Genomic DNA, 19,286 nt, shown 5'->3' with positions numbered 1-19,286 from the left:
AAACTGCGGGTGACAGGTACTTAATGTCCTCTGGCACCCACCGATCATCGGTAAACAACACAGAATGGTGATCTGCCTATGTAAACAAGGCAGATCACTGTTCTGATGGGGGGGGTGGATTATGAATGGATTATGTTGAGGATTAAGCAGGGACTAGTATCCATCTCTTCCCCTAGTAAAAGCAGCACACATGGTAAACACAAACACTGGCTAGGCACACCATTAACCCTTTGCTTGCCCTGGATGTTTAAACCTTTTCCCATCCAGTGTCATTAGTACAGTGGTAGTATTTTTAGCACTAATCACTGTATTAGTGTCACTGGTTCCTGCAAAGCATTAAAAGTGTTAGTGTCTGATTGTCCGTCGCAATATCACAGTCTCGCTATAAGTCGCTGATCGCCACCATTAATAGTAAACAAATTATTAATTAAAATTCTATAAATATATCCCATAGTTTGTAGACACTATAACGTTCATGCAAAACAATCAATATATGCTTATTGGGAATTTTTTTTTTTTTTTTTTTTTTTTTACCAAAAACATGTAGCAGAATACATATTGGGCAAAATTTAGAAATTAGATTTGTTTTACATTTTTTTTTATTGAATATGTTTTGTAGCAGAAAGTAAATTATTTTTTTATATTTTTTCGAATTTGTCTTAACGCAAAAAATAAAAAACGCAGTGGTGAACAAACACCACCAAAAGAAAGCTCTATTTGTGGGGGAAAAAACATACATGTTATTTGGGTACAGCTTTGCTTGATCGCGCAATTGTCAGTTAAAGCAATGATCATGAAGGGGGGTAAATCTTCCGAAGGTCAAGTGGTTAAAGTGACTGGCACCCATCTGTTAACATGTCCCATTACGCCTAAGAGATCTGCCCCTGAGGCGAAATGTCAGCCCACATTGTTTCGGAGGGTTATCACTATGCACCTGCGGGTGGAGGGGCAATACTACAGTAGTTTTGCCAAATATGGGAACATTTATAAACTGGTTATTGTTTCATATGACAGGTCTGTACAATTTATGCACATACTTAGAAGTCCCTAAATACATGCATAAACTTGGGTCGAAACATGTTGAAGTAGACTGTCTGTGCTTGTGCTGAGCAAAAACGTTGATTTCACTCTTTGGAATTGATGTGCAGCTCCAGAACTTTGCAGAGTTGTGTGTGGGAGGAATGGACCCTGAAGTCAGAGTTGCGCATTAGAGTAGTCTTATGAGAGGCTTCATTTTTTTCGATTAACATTTATTTAGAAGCTTTGGAGTGTCTTCTGCTAATGGAGATATACTATGTGCCGGTGCTTCACACGTCCATCCCTACTACAAAATTTCTCAGCCATGTTCATGTCAGTGGCCTGGGAGGAAGCACACTGAGGAAGGAGGGTCCAGTATGGACACTTTAAAATCGGTACCGGACATGAATGGTTCATGTACCTGTCTCTGCAATTACAACTCGGCAGAGGTTCTAAACCTTCCATGTGCTATTATATACAAAAAGCTTTGGAGTGTCTTTTGCTAATGGAGATATACTATGTCAGTGGCCTGGGAGGAAGCACACTGAGGAAGGAGTGTCCAGTATGGACACTCCAAAATCGGTACCGGGCATGACTGGTTCGTGTACCCGTCTCTGCAATTACAACTCGGCAGAGATTGAAAGGGGGGAAGGAGATGAATCCAGGGTCACTCCAAAATAAAACCCTGATCGGCAGTAGTGGTTGGACTGTTGCGGCACCCAGACAAGAAACGTTTGGTTTATAAAAATTAACAATTTATTACAAAAGTTTACAAAATTAAGAATATATAAATACACGATTGACGGTCACAAGGTGGACCAATGGGCAGTATGTGGCTATTATGGGACACCCAAAGGGTGTTACCCCCAGGGGCGGACACGGTAGGGCGCTGGACGGTACTAGAAAATATATATATTATATAGCATACGGTAGGCAGCAATAATGGGTATATGGGGTATATATGGGTAAATCTCTTTTTTACCCATATACTCATTATTGCTGCCTACCTTATGCTATATAATATATATATTTTCTAGTACCGTCCAATGCCCTCCCGTGTCCGTCCCCGGGGGGAACACTCTTTTGGGTGTCCCATATTAGCCGCATACTGCCCATTGGGCCACCGTGGTGAGTCAAGTTTATCATTTTTCTACCACACTCCTTAAACGACTACTATTCGTAGCTTTGAGTATATTTTGACTATTTAATCATGAGACTATATATTGTTCCAGATGTCAGAGCTAGATGCCTCCTGAGGAAGTGACTTGGTCACGAAATATGTTGAGGATATGTCACTAGCCACATAAATTTTGATCTCCGCATATCTGTGGAGCTTGTAATGATTTAAACTTTTGGTGTCCGGTCACTATTGTGACCGTCCATCGTGTATTTATGTATTCTTCATTTTGTAAACTCTTGTAATAAATTGTTAACTTTTATAAACCAAACGTTTCTTGTCTGGGTGCCGCAACAGTCCAAACACTACTGGCGATCAGGGTTTTATTTTGGAGTGACCCTGGATTCATCTCCTTCCCCCCTTTCAATTTCATATTTTAGGATGATGGCACCCACCCCTATCTTTGTTCAAAAAATGTGGCAACCCACTTCTATACAACTCGTCAGAGGTTCTAAACCTTCAATGAGCTATTATATACAAAAAGCTTTGCCTTGAAATATTCTTTAACCTCCCTGGCGGTAATCCCGAGTCTGGCTCGGGGTGGAAATCCAGTACCATTAGCGGAATCCCAGAGCCAGACTCGGGATCGCATCACAGTATCCAGGCAGAGTTTACTTACCTTGTCCCCTGGATTCTGCGATGCGTCTCCGCTGTGTGAGAGAGCTGTCGCCTCGCTCGATTCACACAGTGCCGAGTGCCGCCGAGCTTCATTCCCTGCGACGTTACGACGCACGGGGGCAGAGATCGGCGCCAAATTTAAAAAAGTAAAAACACACAATACATACAGTATACTGTAATCTTACAGATTACAGTACTGTATAAAATAATTACACACACCCTTTGTCCCTAGTGGTATGTCCAGTGTCCTGCATGCAGTTTTATATAATAAAAACTTCTTTCTGCCTGGAAACTGGAGATTGTCCATAGCAACCAAAAACTGTCCCTTTATGTCAAAAGTGATGTCAACTAGAAAACAGAGATAATAAATTAGAATCACTTGCAGAATTGAGCGATAGTGATTTGTGGGGAAATTCGTCATAAAAAATAAAAGTAATGACAGCGACAATTCTGCAACTGAGCAAATTTCAGTGTTTTTGATTTGATTACATTATTGAATAATTTTTATTAGAATTACATTATTATTTGTTATAATTATTATAGTTATTTATTATATTATAATTTATGATTTCGTGTTTCAAACTTTATTATACCCGGGATGTCTATTAGACTCTTGTTTGGCCAGATTTAAGTGAGTTGTTCCTAAGAATAAGCCCAGGTTCACACTGGGTATGATTTGAGATGCGATTTCACTGTCCTAATCGGTGCGACGCCACATCTGCGGCGCTGCACCGATTTCAAAAAGTAGATCCTTCACTACTTTTTGCGATTTCGGGCCGCGATTTACATTGACATCTGTGCAGAAACCTGCACAGATGTCTTATAAATCGCGGCCGAAATCAGGACTGCCAGCGGGAGTGAAATCGTGCGAGTTCAGCTGAACTCGCACGGCTTCACTCCCGCAGCCCAGTGTGAACCTGGGCTTACAGGCCATGCAAAACAATTATACCTCTTATACCTCTTTCAGCACCACAAACCTGACATAATCATACCGCCAGGGAGGTTAAGCTGGCAGAATTCTAGACATCTCTGATCTAGTGTTCAAAGTAACCATGACTGAGAGTAAACCAGTAGATATTTTTTTTAATGTTTTCCCAAGTGACAACATATTAATACAACTTTTTCCATAATGTATTTTTTTCTAGAGGTGCATTGTCAGAACCACTTAAGGCCAGTTTCAAAGAAGATGTACAAGGACAACATACTGAATGTCTTCATGTAACCTGCAGAGGGACCGAAACCTCCATGGCTGAATGTATAATGAAGAAAGACACAGTCAGTGAAAACTTGTGGGCGGCAGTCAATTGTTATAAAGAGAAAAGGGGTTTGTATCCTTGTAGAATAAATTACTTAGGCGTAACTTTTGTTGATGTCTATCGTTCATTTTATCTGGGTAACTTAAAGTGGAGGTTCACCCTCCAAAAAAATTCTGACATCACAGGGATTCGCGCCATCCTACCGACAGAATGCCGGTGTTTTTTTTTTTTCTCAGCACATACCTCTTAATCCCGATTTTCACCTCACGGCAATCCCGCGGGAGTGGGCGTTCCCAAGCACTGCCTGTGATTGACAGGCTTCCGAGCGGCGCATACTGCGCGTCACAGGTTGCCGAAAAAACCCAAACGTCAGTGCGGCTCTATACGGCGCCTGCGCACCGACGTTCGGTTTCAGTCGGCAACCTGTGACGCGCAGTATGCGCCGTTCGGAAGCCTGTCAATCACAGGCAGTGCTTGGGAACGCCCACTCCCGCGGGATTGCCGTGAGGTGAAAATCGGGATTAAGAGGTATGTGCTGAGAAAAAAAAAAAACACCGGCCTTGGGGCGGCACAGGGAGTAAATCCGGGCCTGCATGAGGGTGTCAATTCAGGAGAAGTCAGCAGTTTTTGTAAATTGTCATCTAGTCAGGTTAAATAATGTTAGAACTCACAGTGCATATCTGGTAACAAATCAGGATAGCTGTAGTAGGTGTATAGGCGGTCCGCCCCCAAGCTGACATCACTTTCGCCCTATGCCCATGGGGTCCCGGAACATCTCCTCCAGCCCTTGTGTGCACCTTCAGCGGCCCTGATTTGCAACCAGAAATGTACTGTGAGTTGTAACATTGTTTAACCTGACTAGATGGTGCTTTAGACCCTTTGTAAAACACACACATATACACACACACACACACACACACACTACGTTCAGACAGGAATAGCACTGTATTCCTGTTTAAATCACATGTTCTTTGCTGTGCGATTTGTGTAAAAAAAATTTGTATTGACATGAATCACACCGCAAAGTATCGGTACTCGGTATCGGCAAGTACTTGAGTCAAAAACTTATGATCACAGTGAAAAGAAAATTCAAAGAAGCAGGATGTAAAATATTTCTCAAACTAATGAATTTTATACAGTGTATGTGGTTTTTATTCCAGAAAGACCATTCACTCCAAAATCGAATGTTAAAAACAAATTTGTGAAGTCATCAAATGTATCGAAAACTTAAATTTGAATGGTTATTTGAAAACCCATTAGTGTATAGCTAGCTTTAGCCCCTAAGCACACAAAACATTGATAATTCAATCCACCAATATCCACTTAGGACTAAATAATTTGCTTAGGTAAACCTCCGAAGCTATCTAGCTATCTACTCTAGTAAAATTAACCTGTTACTGCCCCCCCCCCCCCCCGACACGCTTACACTCTACATTATAAATACATAGGAAAAAAATGTTGTTGTTTTTTTCTGTTGAATCTGTTTTATTGAGTTTCAATCATTTGTAAAACATATCGACTAAACATAGGCCAGGAATAACATATGTCCATTGAGTGTACAAGTCTACATTAGGAGCGGAAGGACACTAAAAGAGCATGTATCACATATGCATGGTCCAGTAGATATCCTTAATGAACGTAGAAATAAGTAAAATAAACCAAGTAATGGTAAATCAAGTAACCAGTAGACCACTATAAACAGTGGTGTAGAAAACAAAAAAAAACAAGGCTCAACACATATGGCCTGAAAGTGCAGTGAATCTACCAGTAAGATTACTATAATCTTATAAGGGTACGGGGGGAGGAGAAATAAGGAGAGAAAAAAAAGGGGGGAGGGGAGTCTGGGAATGAAAAAAAAAAGGGAAAGTGAGGAGAAGGGATATCACGCTACTCATGCGAGAGCCCTGGGGAGGCGGTAGGAGCTGTATACGTTATAAAAGAGTAAAAATCAGCAGAGAACTGGAAGTGTAACCAAACAGTCCACATAATAGTGTGAGCCTTAGGCCCCGTACACACGACCAAACATGTATGCTGAAACTGGTCCGCGGGCCAGTTTCAGCATACATGTTCGGTCGTGTGTAGGCGCGAGCGGGCCGAATTCCAGCAAACATTTGCCCGCCGGGCCTTTTCCCAGCAGACAAATATTCCTGGACGTGTTTTAAAACCGTCCGCTGGAATCCTGCCCGCTCGGACATGTACGGTCCTCACTACAGACCTACCGTACATGTCCGAGCGCCCGCCGTCCCTCGCATGCGTCGAATGACTTTGACGCATGCGTGGAAGCCTTTAAATGGCAGGCCCGCCCACGTCGCCGCGTCATCATTGCAGCGACGACGCGGACACGCCCCGCGTAATGTTTACGCGCGGACTTCTGTACGATGGTTAGTACAACCATCGTACAGAAGCCCTCTGGCAGGCATGTACGGTGAAAACGGTCCGACGGACCGGTTTCACCGTACATGTTTGCTCGTTAGTACCCGGCCTTACTCTTATCGGCATCCCACGCTAACATCCTTTCAATATGTTCGATCCGGTCCATTTCACAGGCCCAATCAGCTAGAAAGGGGACCACAGGTTGACGCCACGCTCTGGCAATAACTGAACGTGCTGCCGTCAGCAAATGGTGAATTAAGCTCTTCTTAATTTGTTTGTATGACCCAAGTAACATAGATAGGACTGTTAAGCGGGGTTCATTGGGATAATTGTCCCCTACAAGTTTGTCATAAAGCTTGAGAATCTTGTCCCAAAAGGGGGTAACACGTGGGCACGTACCCCAAATGTGTGTCATGTTCCCGGGGGCCTGGAAACATCTCCAACATACATCAGAAACATTAGGATCAAACTTGTGTAGAATAGTGGGGCAACGGTACCACCTAGAGAAAATACGATAATTTTGTTCTTGGGCATGAGATGAGATAGATAATTTAAAAGAGAGCGCCAGTGTTTTGCCCCACTCCATATCCTCCGGAGACATATTTATCTTCCTTTCCCATCTTGAGAGAAATGGCTGTGAGTTTGGATAGGAGAACTGAATCAGTAACTGATATATCAGGGATAGCGAATGCTCTGGTCTGCCCGACTGGGATAGCAATGACTCAAAGGCTTATGTGGTCTAGTCATATCATCAACGTTTGGGATTTGAGCGTTGGGGATGAGAGCATGTCTGGTAAGGGAATCGGTTGTCCAGCGCGAAGTGTATGACTCAACAGAGGAGCCTCTGATTTTTGCCACATAATAAATTTAGATTTAGCACAAGTCAGAGGGAAAGAGTCGATATCAAATAATGGAGTCAAGGGGCTGGGTCTCGAGGACGATAAACCTTTGGTAAGGTAGTTGTCCCAAATTTGCAGTGTAGCGGAAGTCACAAGGGGTAATAGGTCTGTAGGGGGTCTGTGTCTCGTGTGTGTCCATGGAAGGGATGTGAGGTCAGGAGATATTCGGTCGTTTTCTAATGACATCCACAATTTAGTGGAGGAACTGTGGTACCAATCAACTATTCTGATCAACGATGCAGTGTAAAAGTACAGCCGTAGGTCAGGGAGAACGATGCCCCCTCTATTTTTAGGTAAAGCTAAAACATTAAAGCCAATCCTGGACTTCCTATGTCACCATGTGAAGTCCCGAATAGCCCTGTTGATCTATTGGAAGAAGCCATGAGGAGGTTGATTATTAATTGCCTGAAAAAAGTATAAAACTTTGGGCAGAATGTCCAATTTGACGGCGTTCATTCGGCCAAACCAGGAGATGTTCGGTTTATGATAAGAATTGAGGCATGTTTGCAACGTTCTTATTAGGGGCGTATAGTTTAGATCTGTCAGGGTGGGTAGAGAGGTAGGGATTTGGATCCCATGATACTTGACAGCTTTTTGCTGCCATTTAAATTCAAATGAGGATTGAACCCGGGTTACTGTAGGTTTGGGTAGGGAGATGTTAAGGGCCTCAGTTTTATTGTAATTTACTTTAAAGTTACTAGCCAGTCCAAACTCTGTGAATGCCTCAATAATGGCTGGTATAAATGTGTGGGGCTTAGTAACATATAATAAGAGGTCATCGGCATATAGGGACAATTTATATTGACGATGGCCAATAGAAAGACCCTGAATATTGGAGTCGTGCCGGATGGCCGTGGCAAGATGTTCCATAGCGTTTTGTTTTTGAGTGTTCTGAAAGTTGAGCAAGCACAGATACATTTTGAAATGTTTACATTATTAAAATGCAGATATAACGAATACATTGTATTATATTTCAGATTGTACAGATGATGAATTCACATGTGTGAATGAGAAATGCATTCCTGCAGAACATGCTTGTAATGGGGATGATAACTGTGGAGATCGCAGTGATGAACTGTGCTGTTCAGGTAAGTATGCATTTAGAAGACAAACAAAACATATATTTTATATATGAAGAGCTATCCAAAATATTAAGTGCGGAGCAGAGAATGTGCATGTCGTTTGTAAATTATGCTTTAAGTGAAACTGGGAAAAAAATATTTTTTCAGTTTGGATAGAGCAGGGGAGGATTTTAACCCCTGTATCCCATTGGGGAGATTTCCCTTCACTTCTTGTCTCATAGTCCCAACAGGAAGTGAAAGGAAATCCCTCTAAAGTTAGGGAAATCTCTAGTAGTCACCAGGGTGACCAGAACTAGTGTTCCCATTGGAACCATTCCGTTTCTGTTGACCACTGAAAAGTTGGGTTTTTCTCTCACTTTCAGTGATTCAGACATCTTTCAGTCATTCAGTCCCTGGAATGAACAGAAGGTGAATCTCCCTAACAGGGACAAAGGCGCCAACACACACCTGATGGGAATTCTAATTCTTCTCCACTCTATCTAAAACAAAACAAAAAAGTTTTGTCTTGAGTTATACTTTAATATGTCCCTAGCCTGCTAAATTACTACTAGAGTTTAAAGCAATTTTTTTCGAATTGCGCACCTGTCTGCTTTTAAACATAACGGCCCATAAAAAAGGACTTTAAGGTGCCAAACATAACCTCAGAAAAATCCATAATTAAAAAAAACTGCATAAAACAAGATGTACTGATTGCTTGGATAACCCTGAAAAAGCACTGTCCCTGCTTAGCCCCATAAACTACAGGGAGTGCAGAATTATTAGGCAAATTAGTATTTTGACCACATCATCCTCTTTATGCATGTTGTCTTACTCCAAGCTGTATAGGCTCGAAAGCCTACTACCAATTAAGCATATTAGGTGATGTGCATCTCTGTAATGAGAAGGTGTGTGGTCTAATGACATCAACACCCTATATCAGGTGTGCATAATTATTAGTCAACTTCCTTTCCTTTGGCAAAATGGGTCAAAAGAAGGACTTGACAGGCTCAGAAAAGTCAAAAATAGTGAGATATCTTGCAGAGGGATGCAGCACTCTTAAAATTGCAAAGCTTCTGAAGCGTGATCATCGAACAATCAAGCGTTTCATTCAAAATAGTCAACAGGGTCGCAAGAAGCGTGTGGAAAAACCAAGGCGCAAAATAACTGCCCATGAACTGAGAAAAGTCAAGCGTGCAGCTGCCAAGATGCCACTTGCCACCAGTTTGGCCATATTTCAGAGCTGCAACATCACTGGAGTGCCCAAAAGCACAAGGTGTGCAATACTCAGAGACATGGCCAAGGTAAGAAAGGCTGAAAGACGACGACCACTGAACAAGACACACAAGCTGAAACGTCAAGACTGGGCCAAGAAATATCTCAAGACTGATTTTTCTAAGGTTTTATGGACTGATGAAATGAGAGTGAGTCTTGATGGGCCAGATGGATGGGCCCGTGGCTGGATTGGTAAAGGGCAGAGAGCTCCAGTCCGACTCAGACGCCAGCAAGGTGGAGGTGGAGTATTGGTTTGGGCTGGTATCATCAAAGATGAGCTTGTGGGGCCTTTTCGGGTTGAGGATGGAGTCAAGCTCAACTCCCAGTCCTACTGCCAGTTTCTGGAAGACACCTTCTTCAAGCAGTGGTACAGGAAGAAGTCTGCATCCTTCAAGAAAAACATGATTTTCATGCAGGACAATGCTCCATCACACGCGTCCAAGTACTCCACAGCGTGGCTGGCAAGAAAGGGTATAAAAGAAGAAAAACTAATGACATGGCCTCCTTGTTCACCTGATCTGAACCCCATTGAGAACCTGTGGTCCATTATCAAATGTGAGATTTACAAGGAGGGAAAACAGTACACCTCTCTGAACAGAGGCGATTCAGTTCGCATGTGCCGCGCTATATAAGTTTTTCATTCATTCATTCAACAGTGTCTGGGAGGCTGTGGTTGCTGCTGCACGCAATGTTGATGGTGAACAGATCAAAACACTGACAGAATCCATGGATGGCAGGCTTTTGAGTGTCCTTGCAAAGAAAGGTGGCTATATTGGTCACTGATTTGTTTTTGTTTTGTTTTTGAATGTCAGAAATGTATATTTGTGAATGTTGAGATGTTATATTGGTTTCACTGGTAAAAATAAATAATTGAAATGGGTATATATTTTTTTTTTGTTAAGTTGCCTAATAATTATGCACAGTAATAGTCACATGCACACACAGATATCCCCCTAAAATAGCTAAAACTAAAAACAAACTAAAAACTACTTCCAAAAATATTCAGCTTTGATATTAATGAGTTTTTTGGGTTCATTGAGAACATGGTTGTTGTTCAATAATAAAATTAATCCTCAAAAATACAACTTGCCTAATAATTCTGCACTCCCTGTATATATTTAAAAGTTGGACCACTGTATACATCACAATGATTGGGTAGGATTATTTGAGGCTTATGGCCCGTACACACGATCCGAATATCGTACGACAGATCGTACGACTTTTTTCGCTTAATAGTCGCAAGTAGAAATTGAATAGGTTACTAGAGTCTCGAACGACAGAAAAGAAAATCGTAAGTGATGTCATGTGGTGTAATGTATTTGTATTGTATTTTCGGACGACAACTATACTGACTAAACAAAAATCGTACGATCTGGTATTGTACAAGGAAAATTTTCGTGCTTGTCCGATCTAATAATATCAGATGAACTGTCATGGTTGGCTCTCGAAAGTAGTGTACACACGATCTGAAAATCGTACGATTCTTCCTCGGACAACAGTTTTCGTCCGGTATTCGGATTGTGTGTACAGGCCATTATCTCCTTGGCATGTGATCATGTATCCCTGATTGAGTCGATGACTGTGCAGCACTCTAAGATGACCTTAGTTCTCCCATTAAGTAATCTATGTTGAACATTTTCTGTAATGTTGTTTTAGACTGTCGAAACAGTTTTCACTGTTCATCAGATATCTGCATTCCAAAGCATTATGTATGCAACGGTCAGATGGACTGTCTCAAAGGAGAGGACGAAGCCAAATGCAAAGGTACAAAATAATACAAATGTAAAAGGAATAATGTTTACAATGTATGAGAAGATAATGGTCAATAATTCTAGGATGCAAATGTGGAGCAGATTATTGTTATAATCATAATCAACAGTCCAGGCTATCGTAAATGAATAAAATATCCATGGTAGAGCATAATGAGTTACCACCACTAGATTTTGGCTTTTTTTCACATGAGCCTAGAGATGCAGCATTTTAGCATTTTAGCTGCATTTTTTAATGCTCTTGTACCTTCTTCTAATGCAGTAGATTATTAAAAAATGGCAGGTGGATGGAGCAGTACACACATGCGCGCTGGCATCACTTATTGCGCTGCGCCAAGAGTTTTAGAGCATGTTGCATACTCTAGGCTTTGCCACAAGATACCACCTCCATTGAAGTAAATTCAGAGTGTTTGGCACCCTTTTTTTTAAAACACTTACTTCCTCTAGTGAAAAAAAAACTTAAAATCAGAAGTGGGCAGTGTTTATTAACACACTTTGAACAATAGCCAAGTTAACCCACCTTTGTCATTTTTCCGTATCTCTAGGCCCGTGTGAAAGAGGCCTAAGAGGGGAGGCACCAGAAATGCAAGGAAGTCGACAGCTGTTTTGTACAGGTGTACTTCTCAGGCCTCGTACACACGACCGAACATGTCCGCTGAAACTGGTCTGCGGACCAGTTTCCGCAGACATGTTCGGTCGTCTGTACGGCCGACCGGACCGTTTTCCAGCGGACATTTGTCCAGCCGACCGTTTTCCGGCGGACAAAAATTTCTAAGCATGCTAAGAATCTTGTCCGCTGGAACGATGTCCGCCGGACATGTCCGATGGTCAGTATGAACCCGCGCATGACGTCGAAGTGGACATGTCCACGGACCGCTTTCATTGGACAGGTCCGTCATGTGTACGAGGCCTCAAGACTGCATTATTTGATTTAAGTAATGTGCTTTTATAGTACTGTTAAAGCACTGTCATATCATTAAAGTCCAATGGAACTTTCAGTTTATATTAGTGGAAAGTAGTCCTAAAAAAATAAGACTTATGCCCCGTACACACGATCAGAATTTCCAATGGCCTAAAATCCGATGGAATTTTTCATCGGAATTCCGTTCAAGCTGTCTTGTATACACACTGTCAGACCAAATTCCAACCGTCCAAAACGCGGTGACATAAAACACTACGATGAGCCTAGAAAACTAAAGTTCAATGCTTCTGAGCATGTATCTACTTGATTTAGAGCATGCACAGTTTTTTTCTCCGTCAGAGTTGCACACAGATGATAGGAATTTCCTATACATTTTTTTTCCATCTGAAAAAAATAAAACATGTTCTATTTCTAAACACCGACGGAAAAAAGTTTGATGGTGCCCACACACGATCGCAATTTCCAATAAAAAATATTGTGACTCTATAGTCACATGGGCTGCTCAGATGTGAGAGGGAGGAAATGCTCGGCATAGAAACTCACTGAAAACTGAGCATGTGCAGAGTTGCTAATACAGCTGAAAAAAAGCCCTGGCTGAATTTGGGACAAGACCAGAAGATTGAAATTAAGAGCAGCAAGATCAACCAAGTTTTTTTGCAGAATACATAAACAAATCTCATAGTGACTGACTGAGTATGAACAGTATGTAATAATACAGCATATATTGAACGTTTTTTATGATATGGGTTTAACCACTTGCCCACCGGGCCTATTTTGGCACTTCTCTCCTTCATGTAAAAATCACAATTATTTTGCTAGAAAATGAATCAAAACCCCCAAACATTATATATTTTTTTTAGCAGACACCCTAGGGAATAAAATGGCGGTCATTTGCGCAATAATTTTCCAAACGCCTTTTTTGGGGGAAAAAAAACGGTTTCATGAATTTAAAAAAAAAAAACAGTAAAGTTAGCCCAATTTTTTTGTATAATGTGGAAGATAATGTTTCGCTGAGTAAATAGATACCTAACATGTCACGCTTTAAAATTGCGCACACACATGGAATGGCGCCAAACTTCTGTACCTAACAATCTCCATAGGCAACGCTTTAATTTTTTTTACAGGTTACTATTTTCGAGTTACAGAGGAGGTCTAGTGCTAAAATTGTTGCACACGCTCTAACGCACCTCACATGTGGGGTTTGAACGGCGTTTACATATGTGGGCAGGACTTGCATGCATGTTCACTTCTGAGCATTCATTTTTATTTTATAACGTCGCGCTCGGGCCTCTGACGGTCATAGAGATAACTGGTGACCACCTGGTCACCAGTCATCTCTATGCTTCCCAGCCAGCGCCGACCGATTCGTTCTCCGGGCCCCCCGATGGCACGGGGGAGCCCGGAGAAGAACCGGATGGCGGCGGGAGGGGACGTCCCCTCCCGCTGCCTATAAGAGCGATCAAGTGGCGGAACTGCTGCTTTGATCGTTCTTATCGTGCATAGAATCGCCGCCTGAAGACGGTGATATCTGAATGATGCCTGTAGCTGCAGGCATCCATCATTCAGATATCACCGCACAAACTCGAGGAAGTCCATGGACGTCTTCGGTTGTTAAGTGGTTAATGACACTTTAAGTAAAAAAAAAATGCTCTAAAATCAAAAACCAATCAGCTGCTTGAGGCAATTCACATGCCTGTAAAGCTTTGGCAAAATAATTTGTCATTACCGATTTTAAACTGCATCATCGCTACAGTGCCCAGCTTTATGGTAAAAGCTGAGCAAAAGATATGCATTTTAAATTACAAAAATAACAGGACAACAATAGAAGTAGAGTACAGGACTGAAGCAAACGTGGACATAACGGGTTGATTTACTAAAGGCAAATAGGCTGTTCACTTTACCCGGAATTTTCCTGTGGCAAATAGGCTGTTCACTTTGCCTGGAATGTTCCTATAGCCTAATCAATGGGGTGAAGCTCTGCTGACTTACAGTACATTATCCAATCCATCATGCACAACCAATAAAGAGAACTGTCTCAGGCCCCGTACACACGACCAGTTTCCTTGGCAGAATTCAGCTTCCGACCGAGTTTCTGGCTGAATTCTGCCGAGAAACCCGGCCGTGTGTACACTTTCGGCCGAGGAAGCCGACGAGGACCTCGGCGAGGAAATAGAGAACATGTTCTCTATTTCCTCGTTGTTCTATGGGCGGCTCCAGGACTGAACTGGCCGAGGAACTCGATGTGTTTGGCACGTCGAGTTCCTCGGCCGTGTGTACGGGGCCTCATACCCTGAAAGCTCCAGCTGAGAAATTTCACCACCAAAGCACCTAGGGTATGTGGGCTGCCTACAGTTCTATATGGTCAAAAACAAATGCCTTTTTGTAACACAGAGGAGACCCCATTTCACATTCCACTTGTAATCAACATCAGAATATTTAAAAGGAAGGATTTTGCATCTCAAGTGACCACTTCTGCCTACACCAGTGGCCTTTCAGTCAGTTTCTCGTAGGACATACTAGTCAAAAAAAACCTGCCTTTATCCTGGCATGCAAGGGTACATAATCTTGAGTAGGGTTGCCACCTGTCCGGGATTTACCCGGACAGTCTGGGTTTTGAATTGTTTGTCTGGGTTACAGACCACCTGAAACCCAGACACAATATTCAGAATGGTCTGTGGCTCCCCAAATAACCAAGTACCACAACCGCCAAGTGCATAGGTGTGCAAAAAGGCCCCACCCCTATACAGGAGATGAGAAAGGGCTTGATCTGCTTCTCCTCCCAACCCTACTCCTCTGTCTGCCCACCCACACACCAATCTCTGGCGTCCGCCGACCGAAAACGGTCGGCGGACCGTTTTCATCGGACATGTCCCCTCGTGTGTACGAGGCCTAACAGTATGGTGCAGATGTGCACCTCTCTCTGTTCCCTTCACACACTGACCCCCTCAGGAGGGGCCGTGACCTCTAACTCTGGCTCTAATATAAATGCAGCACACAGTGCATCATTAGTGTGCCTGTTTTCACCAAAATCTGGCCAAGACTGCCATTTCAGACTGTGGCATGAGCTTGCCTTGTCACGATATCTGTAAAAAATGCTGCAACTTTCTATAATGGGCAGCCTTAATGGCCAATAGCAACCCTGCGAGCTAGGGCATGGTCATCAACCAATCAATCAAGCAGAGCTCTAATTTATGGGGTCCTGGGAAATACAATAAAGTATTTTCCAGGGTCAAACTTTGGCTTATGCCAAACATAACTGAAAAGAGGAGAGGGTTTTTTTTTAAGTTATTAGTACTGGTGTAGAGAAAAACAGGAACAAGTGGAAATGGGTCGTTTTTTTTTTTTTTTTTCTCTTTATTTAAAGCAAAATCAACATTGAATGTAGAAAAAGACTACAGGGAGTGCAGAATTATTAGGCAAATTAGTATTTTGACCACATCATCCTCTTTATGAATGTTGTCTTACTCCAAGCTGTATAGGCTCGAAAGCCTACTACCAATTAAGCATATTAGGTGATGTGCATCTCTGTAATGAGAAGGTGTGTGGTCTAATGACATCAACACCCTATATCAGGTGTGCATAATTATTAGTCAACTTCCTTTCCTTTGGCAAAATGGGTCAAAAGAAGGACTTGACAGGCTCAGAAAAGTCAAAAATAGTGAGATATCTTGCAGAGGGATGCAGCACTCTTAAAATTGCAAAGCTTCTGAAGCGTGATCATCAAACAATCAAGCGTTTCATTCAAAATAGTCAACAGGGTCGCAAGAAGCGTGTGGAAAAACCAAGGCGCAAAATAACTGCCCATGAACTGAGAAAAGTCAAGCGTGCAGCTGCCAAGATGCCACTTGCCACCAGTTTGGCCATATTTCAGAGCTGCAACATCACTGGAGTGCCCAAAAGCACAAGGTGTGCAATACTCAGAGACATGGCCAAGGTAAGAAAGGCTGAAAGACGACCACCACTGAACAAGACACACAAGCTGAAACGTCAAGACTGGGCCAAGAAATATCTCAAGACTGATTTTTCTAAGGTTTTATGGACTGATGAAATGAGAGTGAGTCTTGATGGGCCAGATGGATGGGCCCGTGGCTGGATTGGTAAAGGGCAGAGAGCTCCAGTCCGACTCAGACGCCAGCAAGGTGGAGGTGGAGTACTGGTTTGGGCTGGTATCATCAAAGATGAGCTTGTGGGGCCTTTTCGGGTTGAGGATGGAGTCAAGCTCAACTGCCAGTCCTACTGCCAGTTTCTGGAAGACACCTTCTTCAAGCAGTGGTACAGGAAGAAGTCTGCATCCTTCAAGAAAAACATGATTTTCATGCAGGACAATGCTCCATCACACGCGTCCAAGTACTCCACAGCGTGGCTGGCAAGAAAGGGTATAAAAGAAGAAAAACTAATGACATGGCCTCCTTGTTCACCTGATCTGAACCCCATTGAGAACCTGTGGTCCATCATCAAATGTGAGATTTACAAGGAGGGAAAACAGTACACCTCTCTGAACAGTGTCTGGGAGGCTGTGGTTGCTGCTGCACGCAATGTTGATGGTGAACAGATCAAAACACTGACAGAATCCATGGATGGCAGGCTTTTGAGTGTCCTTGCAAAGAAAGGTGGCTATATGGGTCACTGATTTGTTTTTGTTTTGTTTTTGAATGTCAGAAATGTATATTTGTGAATGTTGAGATGTTATATTGGTTTCACTGGTAAAAATAAATAATTGAAATGGGTATATATTTTTTTTTGTTAAGTTGCCTAATAATTATGCACAGTAATAGTCACCTGCACACACAGATATCCCCCTAAAATAGCTAAAACTAAAAACAAACTAAAAACTACTTCGAAAAATATTAAGCTTTGATATTAATGAGTTTTTTGGGTTCATTGAGAACATGGTTGTTGTTCAATAATAAAATTAATCCTCAAAAATACAACTTGCCTAATAATTCTGCACTCCCTGTATAAAATAACTAATATTCTTTTAAGTCGAAGGATCAGAAGGAGAAGGATCAGAAAATCGTGAAAATAATGAAGGCAAAGATCACAATCTTAAAGGTAATTTTTGCTTTTCCTTTAGAAATGTAAATGTACAGGTGTTTGTTTGTGGGTGCAGACCAATATATAATCAACTTTTATAATAGTTTACAGTATGTACACATCTGATGGTTTGGTAAAAAATGGACACTTAAAAAAAAAAACGCAAAATTTGTGGCAAAAGTCCTATTCTGTAACTTGCATTATTCATACATCATCAGCAAAAGTAGAGTAGTGAATTATTGAAAACTTTTTAGGTCTATAATAATTATAATAAGTTTATAATAATTTTTGTTGTTTTAATATTATCAAGATTGTTAACTTTCTTAAAAGCTTTTCAATTTTCTGACAATGAAAAAACAACAACCTTCAACCAGCTTTGGATCACAAAAGCAAGCTAAAGGAATTGAAACAACTTAAAGGAGTTGTAAAGGAAAAAAAAAATGTCCCTAAAATTAATGTCTGCAAGGTAGACAGACAGAATAGTGTAATGATTCTGTTAAAAAACTAGTAAATACCTATTAAATTCCTTCATCTATATCACCTCCGGCGTTCTAGTTTCTGTTCTCTCATTCACTTCCTGGTTTGCGGCGCTCGTTCATGTAAGAACTACATTTCCCAGTATGAATTGCGGCACGCCCAGTAATTCACACCTCCTTGAAGTCTCTAACACGTAGAGAGCGTCCTGCCGCACAGATTTAGTTCCCAGGAGGGGGTGAGCACGTCACTGACCACCGCAGTAAAGCCTCCTTTCACGGTGGTCAGTAACAATCAGACAAGCAGGAAATGAACAGAACAGAGAAGAAATAGAGCAACTTCTGAGCAAAAACGAACAATGAGGAAGTGAAAAGAGGAATGTCTGCAGTAAAGGATGCTTATTATGCAAAAAAAAAATTCCTTTACAACCCCTTTAACACTAACAATTGCTTCACCAAAATTTTGATAGAAAAGTTGCAGTGATCCCTAAAGTTGGCCACGCACATTAAAACCTAATTGTACAACCCCCTTCAGGTTTGCTTAAAACTACTAAGCAAACTACTTTGTAGTACTGTATTAGGTCAAACACACCTAGAAGGCACCATTTAGGGTTACAGATGTTAGGGAACTCAAAGACTTCAGAGATGAAGGCAGTTATTGTTGACCAAAAGGGTTTGACCTCAGTACAGGACCATACCATATGAAGAACGTCTCCCTGTTCTATGTCAGATTTATGATATGTGGGGGAGATCCTCTTGCGCATCAGGAAAAGTATTTTGGGAATAAAATATGTGCGGTGTAAGTACCTTAACTGTATCAACTTGCCCTGGCGGAAATTACTGTATCCGGGTTTGAGATGCACACTGCTTTCCAGTCCTCTTGGGTGAGGTCTGGTACATCCCCCTCCCATTTGGCTTGGGCTTTCTCCAAATGTGGCGATGGTTTATCTAGGAGTAGGGCAAAATAGGTAGAGATAAGTTTAGAGTGAATAGGTGAAAGCAGTGCACGTTCCAGTTTGGTATTGCATAGCTGCACATCACGCAGTCCCAACTGGGCCTCTGCCGCATGGCCGAGCTATAAGTATTTAAAATTCCATGCTGGGGGAACCTGAAACTCTTGCTGTAACTGTAAAAACATTTTAAATACCCCATGATTGTATAACTAGTGGAGGTACTTTAAGCCTCGATCGGCCCATAGTAAAGTTTGAAATAAGGTGGAAAAGTGTGGAAGACAAGGGTTAAACCATAAAGATTGACTAGGGGAGAGTATATGGGTGGCCTCATTAAGAATAGTCAAGCACAATCTGATTTTAAGGTGTATGGACAGCTTCAGGAGTATTTGTAACCAGGCTATAGATATTCAAGTAGTTACAAATTATTAATATTTCATAAATCGCAGCTCGCCGCGATCCTGG

At 41.8% G+C, this 19,286-nt stretch overlaps 1 protein-coding gene across 1 annotated transcript in view; it reads left to right on the top strand.

The window, feature by feature from the left end:
* The window catches only part of CFI (complement factor I), an 81,995-nt gene that overhangs the window by 41,176 nt on the left and 21,533 nt on the right, over positions 1-19,286 (top strand). The window contains exons 4-7 of the mRNA XM_040329176.1: positions 3,958-4,136; positions 8,318-8,428; positions 11,330-11,437; positions 17,348-17,416. Of these exons, the coding sequence (XP_040185110.1) occupies positions 3,958-4,136; positions 8,318-8,428; positions 11,330-11,437; positions 17,348-17,416 (467 nt within the window). The remainder of the gene's footprint in view (positions 1-3,957; positions 4,137-8,317; positions 8,429-11,329; positions 11,438-17,347; positions 17,417-19,286) is intronic.

Source organism: Rana temporaria, chromosome 1, assembly GCF_905171775.1.
Source record: "Rana temporaria chromosome 1, aRanTem1.1, whole genome shotgun sequence".
In the NCBI taxonomy this organism is placed as follows: domain Eukaryota; kingdom Metazoa; phylum Chordata; class Amphibia; order Anura; family Ranidae; genus Rana; species Rana temporaria.
This window is presented reverse-complemented; position numbering and strand designations above follow the sequence as displayed.